The 23,830-nt window shown below is 48.5% G+C and overlaps 1 protein-coding gene across 2 annotated transcripts in view; it reads right to left on the bottom strand.

Moving 5' to 3' along the window:
- cntn1a (contactin 1a) overlaps window positions 1-23,830 on the bottom strand; it is a 58,541-nt gene that overhangs the window by 4,432 nt on the left and 30,279 nt on the right. Inside the window, exons 4-21 of one of the 2 annotated variants that reach the window (XM_062547164.1) lie at window positions 21,540-21,666; window positions 19,773-19,954; window positions 19,175-19,270; window positions 18,202-18,408; window positions 15,878-15,977; window positions 15,400-15,581; window positions 14,095-14,219; window positions 13,285-13,405; window positions 12,292-12,442; window positions 11,368-11,495; window positions 10,128-10,297; window positions 8,298-8,421; window positions 4,719-4,880; window positions 4,190-4,339; window positions 3,445-3,515; window positions 1,470-1,704; window positions 383-483; window positions 103-289 (exon numbers count right to left, since the gene is read on the bottom strand). In XM_062547164.1, the coding sequence (XP_062403148.1) occupies window positions 103-289; window positions 383-483; window positions 1,470-1,704; window positions 3,445-3,515; window positions 4,190-4,339; window positions 4,719-4,880; window positions 8,298-8,421; window positions 10,128-10,297; window positions 11,368-11,495; window positions 12,292-12,442; window positions 13,285-13,405; window positions 14,095-14,219; window positions 15,400-15,581; window positions 15,878-15,977; window positions 18,202-18,408; window positions 19,175-19,270; window positions 19,773-19,954; window positions 21,540-21,666 (2,619 nt within the window). The remainder of the gene's footprint in view (window positions 1-102; window positions 290-382; window positions 484-1,469; window positions 1,705-3,444; window positions 3,516-4,189; window positions 4,340-4,718; window positions 4,881-8,297; window positions 8,422-10,127; window positions 10,298-11,367; window positions 11,496-12,291; window positions 12,443-13,284; window positions 13,406-14,094; window positions 14,220-15,399; window positions 15,582-15,877; window positions 15,978-18,201; window positions 18,409-19,174; window positions 19,271-19,772; window positions 19,955-21,539; window positions 21,667-23,830) is intronic. The other variant, XM_062547165.1, reaches the window with a different exon arrangement.

The raw sequence follows: 23,830 nt of genomic DNA, 5'->3' as shown, positions 1-23,830 counted from the left end.
TTATATTAAATATGGCATACAGTATATTATACATACATCTCTACATCAAGTAGATGTATGTAGATATGGCTCTATGTTGTGTGTGAATAGAGATGCACTTACGAGGTTTCTTGGTGACAAACTCAGCCCTTCTGGGTGGTCCCAGTCCAGCAGAGTTGTGCGCCCGCACCTCCACAATGTAGAGCGAGTTGGGCCTCAGCCTCTCCACCCGAGTATGGTTGTCCATGCTGGACACCATGATGGGTGGGTGGGTCGACTCGTTCTCCACTTGCTTCCTCCAGTACTTCAGCTGAAAGGCCCACAGATGCAGGTTCATCAGAATGCCTGTGCAGTTGTCTGTGTGTGGCTGTGAGTCGGATACTGTGTGCATACTCTGGCTTACCTGATAGCCTTCTATGGGCTGCGTCATAGGGGCCCAGAAGAGTATTGCCTCGGTGGCCGATAGGGCCCTGCTGTCTACGATGCTGGGCGCCACTGATGGAACTGCAGGGGTAAACATTAATAAACAGAGTTAGGTCATCTCAGACCAGTCACCCTATTCATATACCTACAGCAGCACAGAGTGGAAGGTATGATATTCTTGTCTATTCCATATTTTTTGTTTGTAACATTATGCAAAGCTTTTGGAAAACCATTTTAGGAGCCCTTCAGTTTCATGGCTGGCCTGAAGAAGAAGAAAAAAATTTACAGCTTAGTCTCTGAAACACAAATGGCTATTGGTGCTTCCTTTTGAAGATTAATGATGGCCTTCACCAGAGGCCCGGGGTGAAGTCTCTCTGTGCCCAGCTCTTCCCACATTCACTGTGAGTTACGGCCTGTGGCCAAGTCGCTGTCTGTTTCCGCAGCTCCCGAAGACTTCAAAGTGCGCACGGCACCAAGTATGTGCCAGGGCCATCGTCCAGATGTCTCGGCAACATTTTTTTCTCCGGCTAAACCGCCACGTAACAAGCGCGCGGGGGTTGCCGGGGCGACTCGGCGCGGAGATGAATGAGGAGGAGCCTGGTGCTGGCGGCTGCCGCGATTGTCTTTCAGTAGCTGTTAATAACCCAGTTAAATGCCTCACATCCCTGGCCGAATTAGCGGCTTATTCGTCTGTGCTACACAGATCACAGTAATCCCGGCAGTGAGAGATGGGGAAGCAGAGAGCCTCCCGTTCAGAAGGGACTTAAAATTCTTCAGATTCAGGAGCGATGGGCTTGAGTGAGTCTGGCTCTGGGAGAGGCGCAGAGTTGTACATTTCAGCTGCGGAGCTAAAAGGAACCTGTCTGGAACTGAACTGATACGTTTGAAGAGTTCTTTATCTAACATTTCCTAATGTATCGGTGTTGTTGTTGCTAATTCTACATATTCTTACAAATTATTATGCATGCGTTGCACATTGTCAATCAATAGCTTTACACTTTTACTCGAAGCATGTTATTGTCTAGCCCAATTCTTTTGGTTTCTAGTGGTGTTGAGGTCTACCCTACCATCCAGTGCTGAGTAGACAGTTGCTGGGAGGCTGAAGGGACCCCCTCCTTTGTTGTTGAAGGCCATGATCTTGACCTCAAACTTGGTGAAGGGGGGGATGGTGGAGTCCTTGTGCACGTAGCGTCTGGCCTGAGGATCCGCCACCGTCACCTTCAACCACTCCGCGCTGTCCTCGCGCCTGAAAGCCACGATGTAGCCAAAGTCCTTGCCATAGTAGTACTCCGGCTGCACAGGCTGTGGAACAGTCCGGAAAAATGTAAATAAATAAATAAATAAATAAAAAACACACAGCATAATGACCTCATTACAAATATGAAGAGTATCTCAACCCAAAACCTGTAGCCTGGCCAGACTCGAAACACAACTGTCGCTTAACTTGAATTTAATGTTCCGAGACATCTACTGAAAAGGCAATTATCTAAACGGCCCATTGAATTGATCAAGAGGCAACACCGTAAGTGGTGCCTAATGTGTGAGATTTATCACAGATGCTCAGGTTAGATTTAGTAATCAGCCTTAAATCAGAAGATTAACTACAGGCCTTTGAGCACTTTTAGCACAAAAGCAATTTCCCTTAACTTCTAACAGGGTCTGCGATATGGATGAATGCTGCTTCATACCTGATTTCCTTTTTGAATCTTTGCCAAACTGAGCAAGAAATTCCGTCTACACTACAGTATAGTGACAGTTCTATGACTATTCTATCCAAAGAACTGCTAACATCAAAATACAGTGTGTGTGAGAGAGAGAGAGAGTTTTTTTTGAGAGAACATCTACAGTGTCTATAAAAAGTACTCGCTTCCTTTTTGCCCTTTTTACAATAATTTACAGAAATCCCCTCTTAAATGTCAAAGCAATTTTCTACATAGTAATGTTAATCATTTAAAAATATATAATGCAAAATAGAGTAAAATAAGACATCGGCATCTTGAATATTGAAAAATATTTTCAAGTCACTGAACATCCCATGGAGTTCTGCCCGAGTTCTTCACCAGTCAAAGCTCTATGAGTGAGTGGCAAAGCTCTTAAAACTAAAGTTTGCCAAATACATGCAAATGGAAGGTGGTTTGTTGGTCTGATGAGAGCAAAACTGAGCTTTTTGGCCATCAGACTAGATGCTATTTTTGACACCAAACATTGTGCATCACCAAAAATGCAACAATTGGAAGCATGGTGGTGGTGGTAGCATCATGTGGTGGGAATAATTCTGGACAGCAGGCCCTGGAAGACTTATAAAGGTAGAAGTAAAATTAATTCAGCAAAAGATATGGAAATCCTGAATTAAGTCTGCAACGGAACTATGACTTAGGAGAAGATTTACTCTCCAGGAAGTCAATGAGCCGAAGCCTACAGCGAAAACTACTTAAGAGTTAGAAATGGTCTAAAGACAACAAGGTGAATGTTCTTGAGTGGCCATGTCAAAGCCCAGACCTCAATCCTATAGAAAATCTGTGGCTGGACTTAAGAGGGCTGTTCACACTCAACCCCCTTCCAACCTGGCAGAGCTTGAGCAGTTTTGCAAAGAAAAATGGAGTAGCCAGATGTGCAAGCCCAATTGAGACCTACAGTATCCACGGAGACTCCAATTTACGCCTTTAACTGTATTGCATTATATATTTTTAATCAATTAACATTACTTTGTAGAAATATGTTCTTACTTTGACATTAAAGTAAGGGTATTTTAAAGCGGAGGGTTTTTTGCAAACTATTGTAAAAAGGGCAAATCAAATTGATCAAGATTCCATTCATAAAAGAAATAAACGTGGAAATATCCAAGGTGAACACTTTTTTATACAGTAGGCACTGCATTTGGTCATGTGTTGTACATTTGACATGAAAATTCTACGTCTAAACAGTGTAAAAATTACTATGGCCAAGCAGAGAGACAAAGAGCGGGTAGAAAGAAAGAAAGAGAGAGAAAGAGGGGGAGAGAGAGAGAGAGAAAGAGAGAAAGAAAGAAATGTCAGTTCTCACTGTCCATGTGATAGTCAGCTCCCTGCTGCTTCCACCACCTCCGCCGATATCCGAAGGTGCCACCACAGGAACTAAAATAAGAGAGGAATGCTAGACTTTTGAGTTCCACCGAGACCCCTGTCAGACCGGCACAACAAAAATGGGCAAACACAGACCCTACCTCACTTCAGTCTCGCTAAAACACTGAGGCCTTGATAAATACACAGTGTCAATGTCAAAGGTATTGCCAGAGTCTGGCTGTTACTATGGGACGTCTGCCACAGAAAAGAGAAACGTAACACTGAGGGAGAAAGAGAGGGGGGAAAAACTATGGAGGAACCTATGGGGCATAACACAATGTTGCTCCTCTAGCTCTCTCCTCTCTCGCGCGCACACACACACACACACACACACACACACACACACACACACACACACACACACACACACACACACACACACACACACACACACACACACACACACACACACACACACACACACACACACACACACACACACACACACACACAGAGTCAGACATAGCATTCCAATATAACTACACCTTTTGCACCTTAGAGAGGGGCTCAACTGCCCAAATTATTCACATTTATGAAGCGTAGGTTTGAAAACTGGCCCACAAAAACAAAGAAAAGAAACTGCCCTCTTAAAAACTCAATAAAAATATAGGCAGTCAAAATCTGGTTCAGGGACAACTGTCCACGACTTTATACAGACGATCCGTTACGTTAGTGTTTGCGCTCACCTGACTCCATGGTGATGACCTTTTGAGAGGGGTCACTGGGCTCTCCGGTGCCCAGTGTGTTGGTAGCTATGACCCTGAACTCGTACTCCGTGTATGGAATCAAATCCACCACGGAGGCCGTTTCTGTGTTCCCCTCCACATTTGGAGGCGCTGGGAAGAAATGGCAAACACACAGTTACATGTAGATGCATCTGGAGGCCCAAGGTGTGCTTGCATGATTGGGGGGAATGATTCAGATATGAGGATTCACAGTGGGGTACTGTGGTGCAACTGGCTACAGTGTCCATGGGGACCTGGGTTCGAATCTGGCCAGGGTTATTTCCCAATCCCACCCACATCTCTCTCTCTCTCAAACTCACACACACATTCACTTCCTCTCACTCTCTAACTGTCCAATCATAATAAAGGCAGACATGCCCCCCCAAAAATAGTTTAAAAAAAAATGAAATGGCGATTCACATACATCACAGTCTACATACTGTACTAGTGCTAGACCACAAATACTTTTCCAGAGAGAGAGATTTCTTACAGGTCACAGCATCCTTCCACTGTCCACCTGAGCGCATGTCTCTGTACTGGATGGTGTACTTGGAGATGGGGCTGTGGTTGTCTTTGCCCTGACTCCAGGTCAGTCGCACGGACCTGTCCAGGACCTCATCCAGACGCACACCCCCAGGGGGTCCAGGAGGACCTGGCAGGGGAGACAGGACAGGGGGTTAGTCCAGGCAGCACGGTGCGATACGTTTCCAAACAGATCAGCAAAGGAAAGCAGACAAAGAGATTGTATGCACTCCCACTTCAGTTTCTTTCTTTCTTTCTTTCTTTTTTTTTTAAAGTGCTGGGTCAATGAGTGCATCTTCATGCAAGGACATAGTTTCTGCTCTCCACAATTAGCTGCAATGTTTCCATGGGACAGCTTACAAAACCAGACCATCAAAAATATAAAAAAGAATGTTATTTTCCCCTAAACCAGCCCTTGTATTACAGAGAGAAAAAAAAAACATCAGTTCCGTTCCATTAGACTTGCATAGTATCCCGAAGGACATCTGACTATATTCTGCGATAGCTTTCATGTTCATCACACAACACATTAAATTACATATGTTGGCAGCTGCTCTATTTAAAACACATTAGGCTTGGATTCTGGGTGAGGACTTAGGAATCATTAATATAGTCTGCTGCCCGTTAACCAGGGCTAAGTGGAAAGCTTTAGAAGCCATTAATCCTCCCTTATTTTCTTTGGATTGGCCTACCCTGTTCTTTCCAGAGGATAGAGGAAAGGGGAAAGAAAAGAAAGACAGAAAAAAACTAATAGAAAATCCAGACTGTTAGCGTTAGCTTTGAAAGCTGCACTTCCAGCCAGCATCAAAAACTAAGCAGTCCGTCTTTCATGTCAGCGCGGAGCCCATTCAGTCAACTGAGAGGCTTAGAAAGTCCAGAGAGGGCCAACTTCTAGCCCTTTCTTTTCATTCTAGGCTGTTTAATTTTACTGTGTCAAATTAGTGTGGCAATATCCATATAAAACGTGTTCCGTTTATGTGTTTTTGTTGTTCTTTTCCTTTATCCTTTATTTACTTATCTATATGTTTATTTACCACAGCATTATTTAAAGGTACAGTCTTTGGGCAAAAGGTTGATCATATTGGAGCTGTGCAGCCAATCAAATTACACTGCTCCCTTTTGTGCTGCTGAGGCAGCGTGCTGATTGGGTGGCATTATAGTGAGTGGCTCAGTTCAAGCCACTTTGTTTGTCTCCCCTTTACAGGCCCAGGACAGTGCACAAACTGGGCCCCTCTAAAGCGTCTTGTGAGAAAAGGTTTGAATAGAGGACTAGACTGGAAGAGGTCTATTATTGCACCTTCAGAAGTGGTTTTTCAAAGCTCACTAATTGAAACCCTCTTGCACTGGTGGGGTGGGTGTGAGCAGTGCTACAGTATAATGGTGTGGTTAGGAGATGACTCCTCTCTTCCTCCGAGCTGACACTCATACAGGTGGCTCACCTCAGGAGGCCTGCGCCCTGCGGATCTGTGACAAGCCCACACCTTTCATCTGCGCCTGCCACCACCAGGGAGCACAGCCACCGCCTGTTTGTCAGCGAGAGCAGTCAGTGGGTGTGTTTGTGTGTGCATGTTTGTGTGGGACCGTGACTGTGTGTGTGTGTGCTTGTGTTTGTGAGTGTGTGAGCATAACTGTGTGTGTGTTTTGTATGTGCATGTATGTGTGTGTGTTTGTGTGTGTGAGAGAGAGAGAGCACAGTCTGTGTGCCCTTGTGTATTTGGATGCACATGTTTGTGTTTGTGAGCACAACTCTGTGTGTGTGTATGTGTATGTGCATGTGTGTGTGTGCACCTGTGTGTGTATGTAAATAAGCATGCATCGCATATACAGCATAATGCTGCTCCTCAGTCCCAGACTCCACCCACAGGCCACCGCCTCTAAACGCGCCCCGCTCCCTTACGCTCCACGCCTCGCCTCGCCTCTGTGATGAAGCGTTCCGAGCGCTTTGGGACCTGTCATTCCATTCCCATCTGATCCACTCCGTCACCCTAACGAGGGGGCCCGCCTGGCAGATGCAGACGTCCCTCCCATTCGTCATCATTACCTGGACATCAGTGACAAGACGCTGCCAAGAGCCAGGACATATGACTGCAGCATTTTGGCTCTCGCTCCAGCACAAGAAACGGCGAGGGATACTCGAGTGTCCGTGGAAGCGCCGCAACTAATCTGCTTCGGACTCGACACGGAGCGCAGGTGGAAAAAACGGATGAACTTTGGACAACTCCTGCGACACCTTCACTCTCAATCCACCTCAACTGCTGGAGTGAATTGAGCTCTTCTTTAACGTCTAGCCAATAGGGTTATAGCATGGAGCTCGTGTCTGGGGCATGTAACAAGAGGCCAGTCTGAAGAAAACTATCTCTTTCTCTCCTCATAAAGACTGAGATTGGGATTGCAGCGGAGGGCTGGCTGGCTGTCTGTCTGTCTGTCTGTCTGGCTGGCTGGCTGTGTCCAAGAGAGCAGACGCTGGCTGAATTTAATGGTGTTGCTTTAGTGAGGCGGCTTAGGCCTCTCGGCTCCACTGCGGGCACGTTGGCAGCACGGCGAAACCCTGTCCCGCTTCGCCATCCTCCCGAGTGGCGTGTGCGTCAGAGGGCAACAATCCCACCTGGACGGCGAGACAGCGCGTCGCGAGGCCCAACAATAACCCTTCACCGGGAGGGGAGGGCCACGGGCACTACTTCTGCTTACACAAGTGTCACAGGTAGCACCCACACAGGTGACCCAAACAGGATGGGCACTAAAAAGCTATGAGAGTGTGATTTCCGAGGATTCAGCGCTTTGTCCTTTTTTTTTCTCTGACCGGTGTGGCCGATCGCCAGCAAACCGCAGAGAACGAGCGCGCGCGGAGATTAGACATGCTGGCATGCCACTTTACAAGGACTGTGAACCGTCCGGTTCCGGTTTCATTTCCTACGCTCGGACGACAACCTCCGGTAAGGTCATGCTGCCTGAGAGGCAGCTGGCCGGTGGCCAGAGGGGGAGCGGGAAGAGGCATTTCCCCTGACCGTGCGCCATCAGCTATCCGAGGAGTGGGTAACCGAATGAACCCGAGCGAATGAGCCCGATAGCGGCCAGACCTCCACCTCCTCCACGTCTCAGCCAGTGTCCCAGACCATCCACCGCTCACTGGCAGCTGCTGAGCTCTCACATTAAAAACGCCTCATGTCACCGGCTCTGTTTCATCAGGCAGCAGGCAGGCCTCGCAATGCAGCGACCGCTGCCAGTGATAGCACTTAGAATAACTCCTGCCTCGGGATTTATGAGGGGGAACAGCGACAGGCGCAGTTAACAACGCCAGTCCTGCCACCGCTACTGCCTATTTCTGTCAAAGCCGCTGGATTTGTTATTGGTAACGCTGAGAGCAAATTAAAATGTCTGCCGTCTGCTGATCTCAAGAAGCATTCGGTCCAAGATCAGGAAAAACACACTCCGCAGTGTTTAGCGTCAATCCATCAGAAAGGCTAATGATAGCCGTAAAAGTACAGTGCAATTACCGGTGCTGTGACTGGCACGGGTCTGTGTGTTTTTGCTAAAGATCATGTTTCACCTCTGACGACGAGGTCGGCGGACGCCGTGACGTTGTCCACGGGCGTCTGGGCGGTGCAGGTGTAGCGGCCGGCGTGCTTCAGCTGTGTGCTCTTAATCAGCATCTCTCCACTCGAGTCTCCATCCTGCGCAAAGGGAAGGCAGGAAAGAAATAGGGATCACATAAACCACAGCAAAACACACTAGCCATATAATAACAAGTCATTCACAGCAGTTTGGCTAATCCAGTTTATTTATTGATTGTTTTCACTTGGTTTTCTTTACCTGTAGATTAACTGGTCGAACAAGGTTCTGGATAACTAATACCAAATTCTATGGTATTAGTCTCACAAAACCCTATGGTAACTATATATATAACTATACTGTAACACGGCACCAGTACCACTATGGCAACAAGGTCCAAGAAACCCTATAGTCTACCACATACTGTATACTGATCAAATGAAAACAATGATGAATATTCTCTGTGCAGACGCTTGATGAGGAGGATAAAAGCATCAGACTGATTTGGGAGTGGGCATATCGACTACTTTCACAGTTCCAAATGAGTTCTTAATGTAAACGTTGAGCCATAGTTCAGGCTGACTCATCACATGCTTAGACTGCCCACTTTGCCAGGCACCAAAAAAGACCGCTCTCTCCATCCTCTGTGCAAATCAGCGAGGTGGATCGACGCCTCCTGACCCTTTGGAGAAACGTTCCCCTCTTTTCCCAGGGGGCGTGTGGTTTCCCATTAGACGCCTCGTCTGAGCCCTGGCCAACTTGCCTCCGTGTCCACCCCCTCCTCTCTGGCAGCCTAACTAACACTTGATGAGTGATCCAGCGCTATAATTTCATATGCACCACACGTGGCCATCTCTGGTTTACATCCTTGGCCCTCCGATTATTTATGTCTAGATGGGGTGGGTGGAAAGAAAAAAACGCCTCCTGTTGAAAGGAAGCGCTATTTTTAGATGCGCAGTAATTCATGCCGGTCTGATGCCACACAACTAATATTAAGTGGCACATAAAGTCCTTGTGGTGAAAGGGAGACAGTCCTCTGACTCTAGTCCGACATGAGCGGGGCCTGCGAAGGGGGAGTCATCAATCATCGATCAGCTAAAGTGAATTTGAGGCGACTGGTTGAGGGGGGTGGGTGGGGGGGAGGGTGGCGGGACAAACAGCAGTGAGATCCGGCCGCCTCGCTCGATCTGACTGATTTACGGAAGAGCGCATCATATGAGGAAATCACCGCTCTCTGGGAATGCATCGACGGGCATCCGTCGTCAATCATGCCCGGCAGCGCCTATCCTTTAATGGACTGCCAATAAATAGGCAAACCTGGAAATGGCTGCACGGGAACTGAGAACGGGGCGGCGTAAAGGATTCTGCACACACAAATAGTCCTGGCAGCACAAAGAAAGAAAGCAAGAGAGAGCAAAAAAAAACAACAGCCAAGAGCTCTTGGCTGAGGTAAGCACATGAAAAATGACTGCCCCATTGTGGTCAAAGTAAAAATGTACAACTGAGATCTTGTTCCTCCGAAGCATTTTAAGGCTTAAGCCCTGCTGCCTTCAAACGATGCACAGTGTCTGCTGTAAATCTCAATGATTGATGTCTTCGACCCCTCCTATGGTCAACGTGCATTTAAATTCAAGTTTGACAGCAAGATAATGGACTACAGACAAGAACGCATTAACCTGTGTGAAAGCTATTTACCTTCTCCATAAAGTCAATAGCTGTATGCTGATATCCCAGTGCATAAATATGTATCAGTTGCCTATATGACATTGTAGTGTACATTCAGTATTCATGTATAGGCTCACTGCATTCACGGAAGGTCATCTCTTACCACACGCTCGTAATGCTCGCGGTTCCTGTCAAAGTCAATGGCCCGTCCGTCCAGGGACCAGATGAAGGTGATGTCCAGCGTGGAGTCATATGACGCGGCGCACTGCATCCTGACCGCCTCCCCAACCGTGACGTCAGCGTTGGTGGGCGCCAGGGTGATCTTGGTGGCATCTGCGGAGGCAGAAAGATGCTATATGCTCAGCCTTGTGGGAGATGTATGCTCAGCCTGGTTGACCTCGCATCATAAACAACAATTATATTTATAACAATTTAACAATTATATAACAAGTTTTAACTCTGAAAAAGCTTTTATTATTAAAAGGATGTAAAATCCTGTATGAAAGTAGTATGCATACACACACACACACACTCACACACACAAATCCCAAATCAAAATGTGTTTATCCATAAAGTCCCATGTGCAGTATAAAACAAGACCCAGCTTCAGAATGGAGCACCAGCACTGTGCTGATATGGCCACTAGAGGGTATTGGGGGGCAGGTTATTGAGCACAGCAGGATATCTCAATTGCAAAGCGAGGACAGATAATATTGTGGAGGCAAATCCATGACCACGGGGAGTCTGAAGGATAACTGAACCGGGACAGACAAGCCTGTGAGAGCTTGTTTACGCACACAAACACAGCATCAATAATACACAGAAACAAACACCCCCACAACATGTTGCAAAATGTGCTCGATATTACTATCCAATGCACTGCATTGCTTTTTGCTCATATGTTTGTAATAGCCGGTGGAGCCATGTCTCACCACTTGCCTTTATAATGTATTGCCAGAAAGCATCTCAGCAGCACAACAACAGAGACACAATCTGATTCCAGACCGGCTCCAGTGAGAGCTGTTTGCATATTGAATGTGATAGGCATACTTGACCAGCAAAGAGTAAAATTCAATTACTGGGGCTAGAAGCTTCTCGAGATGCAATCACTCTATTTCAACCAATTTTCTTTTTACCTCTATTACCGAGGCATAAACAGCTGTTGACATTCTTACCTCATTGGTTACCATGTCAACCACATTTCATTAGAGACAAGGCAAATGGAGACTATTAAGTAGTTTGGGTCACAGCCCTTGATGATTCATAGTGGTTTATACTAATAGCACCACACAGAGGGGGGGTGATGACAGAAACCAGCACTAGATTGGAATATGTTATGAAAGGGCAGCTTGGACAAGGACGGTAAAACACCCCTCCGGGGGAGGATGCCGATGGACACCTGCCTGTGATGGAGAGATAGCCGGTGCTGTTGGCCTTCCCTCTTTCATTCTCAGCAAAGCACGTATAGCTCCCCTCATCTGCTTTGGTAACGTCGATTATTTCCAGGCTGCCATCGCCCCAAATCGATATCCTGAAACAACAACAGCACTCTGTTAATGAATATATCTTTTCTTCATCTATCTACTTATTGCCACAACAATACACCACGGTAGGTGCAGGCCCCAACACTTCAATAGCACCCTTTCTTGTTCATCATCTAAATAAAACATTTGTTTACAGATGGTTCTCTTGGTTGGCCTGTGTCCAAACCATGTTACAGGAGAGCCCCCTCCATGCATGGGCTGGTGGTGCAGAGGGATCGTGCTGGGCCTGTGCCCATATGTCCCCTGACACAACTCAATGGCCTTTGGAACACCAGATTAACATTGTGTTGTCTCTGAGGAGACACACAGGCACACATGCACACCGACACATACACACACACACGCGCGCGCGCACACACACACACACACACACACAGACACACACACACACACTTGGAGCGAGAGCCTGATCTGTTGGAGGAGCTTAAGATGTGGCTTAGTGTCACTGACTGAGGTGAGGAAGAGATCTGTCCATCTCTTAACATTGTCCCTCTCTTGTTGTTGCGATCACTAAAACAAATAGGACCTAAGCTGGGGAATGGCAGACCAATACAACTTACAGTAACAGTTATTGACCTGATTGACCACAGCATGGAATTGATTTATTACATCAAGAATGTGTATAAAGCGGAAATATCTGAGAATAAACAATTGTACAACATATATACAACATGTGTTACATCAGGATGCCAGAAAAGGAATCAGTTGACGGATGACGTGTACGGGTTGATGTAAGTTCAGAGACTGAGGCGTGTGCTTGGTGCAGTCACAGTGACCTCTGACCTGGAAGAGTTTGACAGCAGCTCCGTCCCTTTGCTCCAGGAGAACGTGGGCTTGGGGGCCGCCCTGGGCTTGCACTCGATCACCACCCGGCTGTTCTTGGCCGCCAGGGTCTTCCTCTTCAACGGGTTGTGCTCGAACGTGGGGCCACCCGCTGACCGCACAAAAACAACAGCTGCGTGTCAGTCAAAGCCTTCCACATGCTACACGACAGCCACAAAAGTGACACATGTCCACTAAGTGGTTGATAAAAGCTTATTGCGTGCAGTTTCGCGGCATACAGTATCAGATGTCAGGCGTTTGCATGCCAAAAGGATTTCCGCTAATCTCGAGAAGACCTCAAGCCTATTAAAAGCTGATCAACTTTGCACTGACTTCCCCTCGGAGAAGTGGCATGAAGCTGCCTGCAAGGAAGGTTCCCTCATTACTTACGCATGAGTACAGATGATGACTGTGAAATCTGCATCATATGTTTTCTTTAGGTCATTAAATTGAGGGGCTATAGCTGTGACCAGATACTCAGAGATACACTTTTCCCATAGCAGGGATATGTACAATGAGACTAAAGGAATAGCGCTCTTGCTTGTTAGCAACAAAATCAAACATGATAATTAAGCAATTAAGAGTGTTTGAGATTGATAATTAGCGCTAAAAATTATGTATATCCTCACCACCTAATCACTACTAACAGCAAAAGCAGAAGCTTCAAAATCAAGCCTGCTGGTTGATGTCAATGGACTGTTGTCTGGCCCTTTTTGCCTGCTATAATTAATACCCACTGAAGTGAAACCAAACTTCAATTATGGCTCTCCAACGGCTAAAAACAAAGGCCGAGCAATTAGCATTCCAACGGAGGCTCCGCTGTCGTGATCCGCGGGTCAATCGCAGTTCGGGCGCCTGGCACTAGGGAAGCGCGCCGAACAGTAGGCCCTCTTCAGTGACCCACACCATCCCATAATAAGCCACATCACACCTACTGAGAGGACACACGCTCACCGAACACGCGCAGCTCCGCGTTGGCGTAGATGACACCATGGCGGTTCTCGGCGACGCACTGGTACATCCCCGAGTCCTTGAACGTCAGCTCGTTGAACTTCAGCTCGCGCACGCCGTGCTGCTGGGTGGGACAATAGCAGAGAGAAAGCAGCCTTAAAAAAAAAGACAAAAAGACAACCACCCCCCACCCCCCCTTCTTCCTCAAAATCACTTTCATTACACTTTCCTGTGCAAAGTAATTAATCAAAAATAGGAGAAAGAAACATCACAGAGAGCGACGTGTTGCTAAAGCATGCTAATGGTCGGGGGGGACTGAATGGGATTTCACTGGGAATCTGGGGAGAACAGTGGGGAGGTTCCCCCTCGGAGGTCTCCCTTTCACCTCCTTTGTGCGGCGGCGATATAGCCACGCTCTGTTCCCGGCTCCTTCAGCATGCAGGCGGCGTACGCGGCCGTGCCCGGCCCGCCTCTCTTAACGTGCGCCAGCCGCCGGGCCCCCGTTACGTAAGGCCCCAGCTGGCACCCCGTCAGAATCAAGACATAGCGTTCCCTGACACCCCGGCCCTGCCCGGCCGAGACGTGTGCCAGCGAGCTGTCAAAGCGATGAGGTGGCGGCGAGGGTTTTTTTTTTTTTTGCGTAACCGCTTTGCTGTTTTGGTTGTTTTTCTTAAAGCGCTTTTTTTTGGGGCAGCCCTCCCCCCAGGGCGGGGGGGGGGGGTTAACAGGGTGCTGGGGTGTCAGAAAGAGAGGGAGGTGGTAGGGGGTGGTGGTGGGGGGTTGTGGGTGAGGGGCGGTCAGGGTGCTCTTTACCGGGTGGCCGTTCTTCATCCAGTGGATGTGGGGCTTGGGCTTCCCGCTGGCTTCGCAGGACATGGTGTAGGAGCTGCCGATGTCACGCTCGGCGCTCACAATGTGCTCCACCCACTCAGGAGCCGCTGAGAGAAGGAGGGAGGGAGATGGAGAAAGACAGAGAGAGGAGGGGAGAGAGAGAGAAAAAGAGAGAGAGAGAGAGAGAGAGAGGGAGAGAGAGTACAAGAGGTCACCAATGAGACCTCAAGCACAAAGGCTTCCTGAGATGCATCATAGTTTTCAGTCACCCACATCAGGGTACAGCACAGAGGTGACAGTGGGGCTACTATTTTTAGTCTTTTTTAGTTGGTGGTGAACCCCGTAGCCAACCGTGTCAACAGTGTCTCTCTCCAGAGAAGAATATTTAGACATCTGGTTTTAAATCCAACGCTGACGCTGACAAGTTCTTTCGAGCATATCTACTCAGAAAACCCACCACTCACTCTCTCCCTCACTATAATCACTGTGCCTACACTGGGGAGTTGAAGAAAATAATGACAACAAGTCAACAAGCGGGGGAAAAAAATGAAGTCACAGGAAACAATGCAGTGCAAGCTATCGCTTCGCCAGAGTGCTTACTCTGATCCTCGTACTTTTGACGCTCTAAGCACTAAAAGCTGCTCGCGGCACGTGGGTTGTCCCCTTTGAGTTAGGCTCTGTTTGTTTTCTTTTTTTGTTGTTGTTTTCTTTTCATTCCCCCTTTCTAGCTGCTAGCTGTCAGGCTTTGGTTCACAGCATACTTTATTTACAAAGGCGCCAAGGATCTTTAAAATTCTGTGTGTAAAACCAACTACCTCGACTGAATTTCAAGATTTCTTTGCCGCATTGTATTACTGAATGGCACTGCCTACCAGCTGGCCCTTCCAACAAACATGTCTGAAAAAAGCACCGGGTCTGGGTGAAGTGCTTTCTCCATATCTGTGGTGCCACACCCACGTCCATCCTGCAGTCAGTGGCTATCTAGGTTTCCTTGTTTTTTTTAAAGTATGTTTTGGCCCTTTTGCCTTTATTATGATAGGACAGTGAAGAGACTGGAAGCAAGTGGGAGAGAGAGAGATGGGGCGGGATCGGGACATGACCGCAGGTCGGAATCGAACCTGGGTCCCCGTAGGTACTCGGACCTGTATATGGCATGAGCGCTGTAGCCTGCTGCGCCACAGCACTCCCGCTATCTAGGTTTTCTTGTAACAGCATCTTACTCCCAATTAGTCCTGACTGAGTGACCCCTGTGACCTGACCGTCCAGTATGAGAGCGCGACCCCTTACCCTCCACGTTGACCTTGGCCTTGTGTGCGTGCTTGCCCTTGATGTTGATGGCCTCACACTCGTAGGTGCCCTCGTCCTCGTACTGCACATTCATCAGGTGCAGCAGGCCGCCGGCCATGCTGATCTCGTGCAGGGGGGGCAACTGGCCGTCCACCTTACTCCAGCGGATCTTGGGGATGGGGCTGTGGAGGACACACACACACACACACACACACACACACACACACACACACACACACACACACACAGAGAGAGGGAGAGATCTTTTCAGAGAGGAGCATTCAACTCTGATCACCATGTGTAGCTCTCTGTTTAATGGACCGACTGGTCAGTGCCTTAAATAAAGCTCAAAATGAGCCATTGCGGACTAGAATTGCAGCAGATCAGAGTTGACTAAAAAGGCGGTGTTTACCTATCAATCAATCAAAAGATCAATATGACCCAGTCATTACTCCTTTACAACAGGTGGTACACTCACTTTCCCAGGGCGAAGCATTCCAGTGTGATGTTCTGGCCGACCAAGGCGTTTGTGTCAGGGAACATGACATTGATGTCGGCTCGGTACTTCCGTGGAAAACCTGGTGGGAGGCAGCATTTGGGAGGCTGAGAACAAGTGAGTCACCTATTTGACAAATCCTCCTTTTGGCTCCACATTAGACACGGCCAATTGAAGCCTATGGTGACATCCTCCTGCTATGAGTACAGCCAAATGTCACAACAGGCTCAAGGGGAGGTTGCTTTATAAACAATTACAAGGAGCTATGACATAAAGGTGATGTACTGTATCATGAACACAAATATCTCACACACATGGACACAGACAGACACACACAGACAATAATAAGAATCTACAGCACACATCTGAAAATCGGGATTCAGCTTAATACCCCATATGGAGATCTTATCAAGATAACAGCCCATGCTGTGGCCTCACCCACGACCAAGAAGCAAACTGAGGCATCAGTTGATGTCACTGATGAATGACATCAATCAATTTCAGTATGGCCACGGGGGCAAGCCACACACATAGACAATAACAAACATACACATATACTGTACACAATCAAATTGCAAGCAAACAAGAAAGATCACCCACACACCCACCACAATTACCCACCTACACTCACACACAGACAGACACAGACACACACACACACACACACACACACACACACACACACACACACACACACACAGACACACACACTGAACAGTATTTACTGCACTGCCCGGCCCGGTAGTCCAGCCTTCAGATTGAATAAGGAGAGCTGTAAATATGGGCCAAGCCAGTGCCGGGAGCCTGCACCGTTCTCTAGTAATGCAGTCATAATAAAGCCCATGCTTCAGAGAGCACTGACCGCCCCTCAGCCCTGTGTGCTGGCTGGCTGAATGGCTGGCTGGCTGGCTGCTATACCTTAAGACCCCCGCTTGAACATCTCACTAGCCAGAAAACACACAGAGTCCATATACCCCTATGTGTCCACGCGCCTCGAGCATGCACTGCAGCTGCTATCACATGCTACTGTATGTGTCTAACTTACTGTAAGCAAATCGACCGGCAAGTCTACATCCTAAGGAGCTACAGTGCACTGTACTGACGCCCCATGGCCGACTCCGGATCCTGCCTCTGCCTCGTATTAAAAGAGCACAGGAGCGTGGCGTGGGTTTATGTCTACAAGTGCTCCTCCAGTGCACTCCTGTTTCTGCTGTGCCTTTGTTCTTATGTGTGGGAATGGGTCTGGTTTTGGTTGCACAAGTGCTACACTGAAAGCTGGAAATGATGACAATGAATCATTTATGTGAAATGTAGCTAGACCGCATGCCTATTTTTAATATTGTGTCATGTTACGGTAACGCTGCCGGTCACTCATGCCCATAAACCATAGATTTACAATAGCAACACTTGTGGTCAAGCAATGTCAGCACATTTAAACGCTAGTGATAAATAACATTAAGTCTAAACTACAGTATTTAGAGTGGAATGGTATTCCGGCAAATTTCAAATATCTCTCTCCATGTCACCCAACCCTACGCCAATTGGTTAAAGGGTTAGGCCCAATAGTTTCAAAAGGAATCTGAGACCAATGTCTGTTAAGAGGCGCCGAATGGATCCTCAATAAAGCATAGCCAGACTCTATTCACAAAGCGACTTTCTGGTGTGGGTATACTGGGCTATTGTGAAATAGGATGTTTGTGTATAAACAGAGAAGGAAAGGACCGGAACACAAACAAAGAATAATTGATGGACTTTCTGAAACCCCCAGGGAAACGGTGAACAGCTGCCTTCAAGTGTTTCCAACCACACACCAACTCCACAGTAAATAAATAAATAAGTCAACAAAAGACTTTCTAAAGACTCCGCTCTGGAGGTTGAAAAATAGACCCAGTATTCATGCCCCTACTTGTTGTTTTGATCCATTTTTTCCCTAGTTTGGCACAACTGCTTCAGTTCCTGGGACAGATAATTTGTCTTAACCCTTGACAGGAAATACATAAAAACTTGGCAAAAACAGTCATGACATCATACTTACCCTGGATTTTGCCCTAGATAATAATAATATTGATAATAACTACTCTTCACAAATTCTATGCTGGTTCTATAAAAGGGAAAAGTCAAGGGCTTGTTTGTGTCTCATCTTGCTTGTGTCTCACTTCATGAGGACTAACATTAGCTACTAACTTCAGCAAGACCTTCTATTCTCCCACAGCCTCTGACCTTTACTCCTGTGAGAGTTCACTGTATTACAAACAATCTTGATAAGAAAAAAATCTCATAGTAGCAGTAGAGGACAAAATACTAACGTTCAGACAGAGGCACCAGGGGGATGAACTTGCTGAACACACTCTTGGCGATCGAGCGGCTGGACACGAAGCAGGAGTAGTTGCCGCTGTCGGCCGCCACCACTTTGGAGATGTAGAGGTTCCCGGTGGTCTGCGAGACAAACTGCCGGTCAGTGGGCGGGATGAAGATGGGAAACTCGTTGAGCATCCAGCGGTAGGACAGGTCATCTGAAAGGGACAGAACAGGGCCAGAAAGAGTTTCAGGCCGAGTAGGACAACGCCCCGACGACACGCTGTGAGCTGCTCTTTTCTAACTCAATTCAACTCGTTCTATCACAATGATTCAGTCTATGTCTTGAAATCTTAATAACACAGATAATGAACCATACAGTCTGCATGGCTCCGCTGAGATAATACGGGGTATTTATAGAAACCTCATTACTGAGAGACAGAGGGATTTGCCTTAGTGTTGTGTTTGCCCTCTACATCATCTGCCTACAGCATCTCTCCGCTGCTCTTTTCCTGGGTTCAATCTCTCCGCTGCTTCCAGGGGAAAAAAACAACCACCCTTAAGCACACAGTGCATATTGCACGGGTCTATTTTCAACAGCAGAGCCAGGCGGGAACACAAGAGCACTCCTTGCAGGCTCTGCGTTGCTTTGTAAGCTGATGATGCTTGAGGTGCCCCCAGAGTGCAGCGCTGGAGCTGCCCGGCTACTCCAGCAGTCCGCTGCAGCAACCCGAGCTGGGGAGCACCACTTTTCTTTGCTTTCTTTTCGTACCGACAGTACTCGTGACCTCCACAAACAGAGACCTGTATGTGAATTTCTCCCTTTAAAACGACCGGTGCTACTGATCTGGGATCAGAGTCGTGACGGCTCCAGCTTTTGCACATTAGAATTGGATGCTTTTTAACTCGCACCCGAAGAAGCAAAGAGATCTTTTGGAGTTTGAGCGCGCCTCTCCCTGCAACTTGTGATGGCTCCGGCCTCACCTGGGTAGTGCGGAGGTGGATCGCACAGCAGCACGGCTCCCTGGCCCTCCTTCACGTGGACGGCCTCGCGCTCCTCCGTGGAAAACAAGTCCAAGACTGCAGCGCAAGGAAAGAAGCGGAAGAAAGGGAGGGAGAGAAAGAGCGGAGGAGGGAGAGAAAAGACGGAAGAGAGTGAGACAGGACAAAGGGGGGTAGAGAAGACTGCTCCAATTAACAAACTCAACCACTCTGCCTTCATGCCCCTGACTGTATTTGACTACAGGCGATGCCTTGAATGCCTTAATGTCCTTGGATAAAAAATAATGGCTTTAGTCATATAGCCCACTGACTGGGAAGCTGCAGCATCATCACTCTAAAAAGAAAGCTCTTAGTTCAGCAAAACCAATATCCCGTACAGCAAGGGCCTGACATTTTAAAAATGCATTTCCATTAAGAGGCAAGGGTAAGGGCATTCAAGTCTCAAATGAGAGTTTGCGTAATGCCGGCCGGAGAAAAAAATGCATCACCGTGGCGGACGCACAAAGAGCCGTGACCACGATGCGTCATTATATAACGCACCCCCCCTCCCCCGGTCAACGGCCCCGTCACGGTCACTTACAGCCGAACTGGACGGAGGCTTTCATGCTGACCACTGTGCCGTAGTCGTTGGTGGCCTCGCAGGTGTAGTTGCCGACGTGCTTGCTCTTGTCAGGGTTGTCGATGACCAGGTTGCCTCCCTCGAGCCGGTAGTGGTTGTTGGCTGACTTCTTGAAGTCGATCTCCACCTTCTCAAACCTCCACCTGGAAACGTGAGATTAAATTTCAAATCCCCCCCGGGTGGCTGAGTCGTGGAATTAAAAGCCCCAGAGACCGATAAATCTCATTAGTGATTTATGATTGCCTTTCGTAAAGAGGTTATCCCATTATCTTATCTGCACATTAGCTGACATCCGCTACTTAAAGGAATATGGCCTGAGCCAGGCTTAGCGGTGCAGGATACAGCAACAGCAAGCTACACTAGAGCACTAGTGGGGGTAATAGACCTGGTGCATTCTGCTAACGGTTTCTGTTTTGAGTTGTACAGTACGTCATGTCTTTCAGCGCACACACACAGGCACATACTGTAGCCAGCACGGACATATTCAGGCACGCATACTCTCACATCCGACGGGGGTGGAGGAAGGGTGGTTATGAGTCTACCGTGCCCCGACCCTGTTGGGGCGACCTTGAGAAAGAACCGGAAAATGACTGCAGTCCAGCAAACGAGCGGGTCACGCAGCACGACTGACCCCTGACCTGCCGGAGCCGCGGAGCCGGTCGAGAGGGAAGCGGAGGTGTTACACGGACGGGTGCAGGTGCAGAGGGGCGAGGTGGATTAATCAGACTGAGAGGGAAACCCCCCGGAGGATTTGGGGAGGTGGGAGAGGTCAGCGCATGAGATTGATGGGCGGCAGAGAAAGGGTCAGTGCTGAGAGCAACGGAGATGGAGACTCTGTGATCTAGGATGTGGAGCCAGCTGATGTAGCAATGACTGTGGGTAAACACAGAGAGAGAGAGACAGAGAGAGAGAGAGAGAGAGAGAGAGAGAGAGAGAGAGAGAGCGAGAGAGAGAGAAGGAGGGGGAGAGAGTGAGAGGGAGGGAAGGAGGGGGGAGAGATAGAATGAGAGAAAAAGAGAAAAAAAAGAGAGAGCACGGGAAGGGAAGAGTCGATACAGCCCAAAAAAAAACAAGAACATGCGTGTGCTCTCTGACAAAGAAGTGGTCGGCTAGGTACCAAGCCAAAAGGGCAATGTGCACTTTGAGGGCCTTTAAAGGGCAAACAGGAATTGCAGAGATGGGGCGTCCACAATGAGAGAGGATGAGAGGAGATGCTGAGAGTGCTGATGACGATGCAGAGGGGAGAGCAGCAGCAGGTTAGGCCCGGGGTGGTGTTATGTAAGCAGCAGGCGCTGGTGCTGGAGGGGGTCTGGGCGCTGCAGAGGTGAAGGGACTTAACGCACAGGAGCTGGAGGTTCTACACCACCGCCAGCCAGCGCTGATGAGAGTGACGGACGTGACATTCACTCAAACGGACTGTTCCTGGCCCGGGGCTCCGGGATAACAACTCCCACACCCACCACCAGCACCACCACCCACCATCCTACCCCATCCATCCCAACCCCATCCTATCCCACCCACCCGGGAGCAACTTGGCTATTTTAAGCACCCTAATCATCCCTGCAACAGTGCGCAACGCATGCCTGCGCAGACAGCATCTACATATGCACGTGTGTGTGTGTGTGTGTGTGTGTGTGTGTAAGGGAGGGGGAGTCAGTGGCACTGAGTGGCCAAGGCTACTCTGCCGGTGCAGAGGCCAGGGAGCCAGTGGAGTGTGCAGTAGATCACCTGTATGTGGCGGGGGGGTCGGCCCGCACTCGGCAGCTCAGGGTGATCTTGGCCTCGGGCGACTCCTCCGGGTAGATGGTGTCGGCGGGCTGCTCCTCGAACACGGGCCCGTAACCCGCAGAATCATCTGGAACCAGAGAGAGAGGGAGAGGGAGAGAAAGATAGATAGATAGAGAGACAGAGAGAGAGAGTTGTTATGTCTTCCCTTTACATGTACCAATTGCTTTGGCCGATGCAAGTTTTCATTTGTCATGCCAATAAAGCAACTTTTGAATTGAATTTGAATTTGAGAGAGAGAGAGAGAGAGAGAGAGACAGAGAGAGAGGGAGGACAACTGAATGACAACACTGCCGATACGTCTCCCACACTCAACAACACTACTGTCGGCGAATGCCTCCGTTCGCTGGCTCATTCTGTTCCCAGGCCGGGGTGACGCAATAAGCGGGTCCTGTCGCACCAGATAGCGGTGAGAGGCATGAGTAATGCTTTTCCCCGCGTGAAAACAGATACGCCACAACGGGACAGAGAGGCACCACTGAATGCCCCGTCATCCTCTGTCACCCTGACAGCCAAATCCGGGCGGCTGCGATGACTGGAACAATTAGAAATTGTTGCTCGGCGGGGATTTGGATAGGCTTTGCGTATCTGGATGTCTGCTGAAAAACCAGACACAGTTCATCTTTTCACCACCAAGTTCCACTCAAATGTTGTGAAATGAATGTAAGGGCAGAGAGAAAGAGAGAGAGAGAGAAAGAGAGAGAGAGAGAGGGAGAGAGAAAAAGACAGAGAAAGAGAGATAGAGATCCCTCTTCCCATACAAAGCACTCCGCTGCTGTCTAAATTGCAGGCTTCATTCACCAGTCTGAATGCTGCTGCTGCGCGCTACGCTAATTCACTCCTCTCAGTCTGCCACACAATGCCACGAGAAGCCCACGCCACAACGTCAGGCCTGCATGAATAAGACATAAACACAATATGAGTCGATGAATAACCAATGAGGCAAAATGTGCCTCTTAAAACTAGTGGAGTGTTCTCTTCAATTGAATATGTGCACGTGTGTGTGTGTGTGTGTGTGTGTGTGTGTGTGTGTGTGTGTGTGTGTGTGTGTGTGTGTGTGTGTGTGTGTGTGTGTGTGTGTGTGTGTGTGTGTGCGTGTGTGTGTGAGTGTGTGCGTGCATGAAAGAGAAAAGAACAGCTGACACTTTTACAGTATTCCACATGGCTTTCTCCTGCTCTTCATGTCTGTGTGTGAAGACGAAGCCCATTCTACTGAGAGATCACGTGCACTCTTTCCCTCGTCACTTTGACAACTTCCACAGCCTTTAGAAACTCCAGTCAAAGGCACCAGAACAGGGCCTAATATCCTGGGACTAAAGCACACTATGAAACCCGGTGACAAAGAACCTTTACAGCCCACTCCCTGCAAAACATCTGCAACAGCATGACAGAGGAGAGCACGCCTTCCATAGTGGAGGATAATGCGATTCAAAGGTGACTTGTCCTGTGTCATTTGTTTACGCAGCATCCGTGGTTACGGGACACATTTTAATTGGGAATAGACTACAGGAAGGGCAGCCAGGGCTGCAGAGCAGAGCAGCGCGCCTGTGCAGCAATCTAGCGCCTGACAGTGAAGTAATTATTAGTTCCATTATTCCACAAACGCAGTATTGGATGTGACAGATGGCAGAGGGTATGCTGTTCCACTGGGCACAGGCCCACTGCCTGGAGAAAGCTTCTGCTCTCCCTAGCCCTCTCCCTCTCTCTTCCTCTCTCTCTCCCTAGCCCTCTCTTCTCTCTCTCCCTAGCCCTCTCCCTCTCTCTTCCTCTCTCCTTCCCTAGCCCTCTCTCTTCCTCTCCCTATCTCTTCCTCTCTTCCTCTCCCTAGCCCTCTCTTCTCTCTCTCCCTAGCCCTCTCCCTCTCTCTTCCTCTCTTCCACTCTCTCTCCCTAGCCCTCTCTTCTCTCTTCTTTCTCTCCCTCTCTCTCCCTCTCTCTCTTCCTCTCTCTCTTCCTCTCTCTCTCCCTAAGCCTCTCCCTCTCTCTTCTCTCTTCCTCTTTCTCCTTAGCCCTCTCCCTCTCTTCCTCTCTCTCCTTAGCCCTCTCCCTCTCCCTTCCTCTCTCTTCTCTCTCGCCCTGCCTTTCTCTTCTCTCGCCCCCTCCCTCTGCCTCTCTTTTCTCTCCATCTCTCTCTCCTCTCTCTCCCTCCATATCTCCATCTGCCTCTCTTCTCTTTCCCTCTCTCTTTCCTTTCCTCTCTCTTCTCTCTCTCTCCCTCTGCCCTTCTCTCTCTCC

The sequence above is a fragment of the Sardina pilchardus genome, chromosome 10 (genome assembly GCF_963854185.1).
Source record: "Sardina pilchardus chromosome 10, fSarPil1.1, whole genome shotgun sequence".
NCBI classification, from domain to species: Eukaryota; Metazoa; Chordata; class Actinopteri; order Clupeiformes; family Clupeidae; genus Sardina; species Sardina pilchardus.
This window is presented reverse-complemented; position numbering and strand designations above follow the sequence as displayed.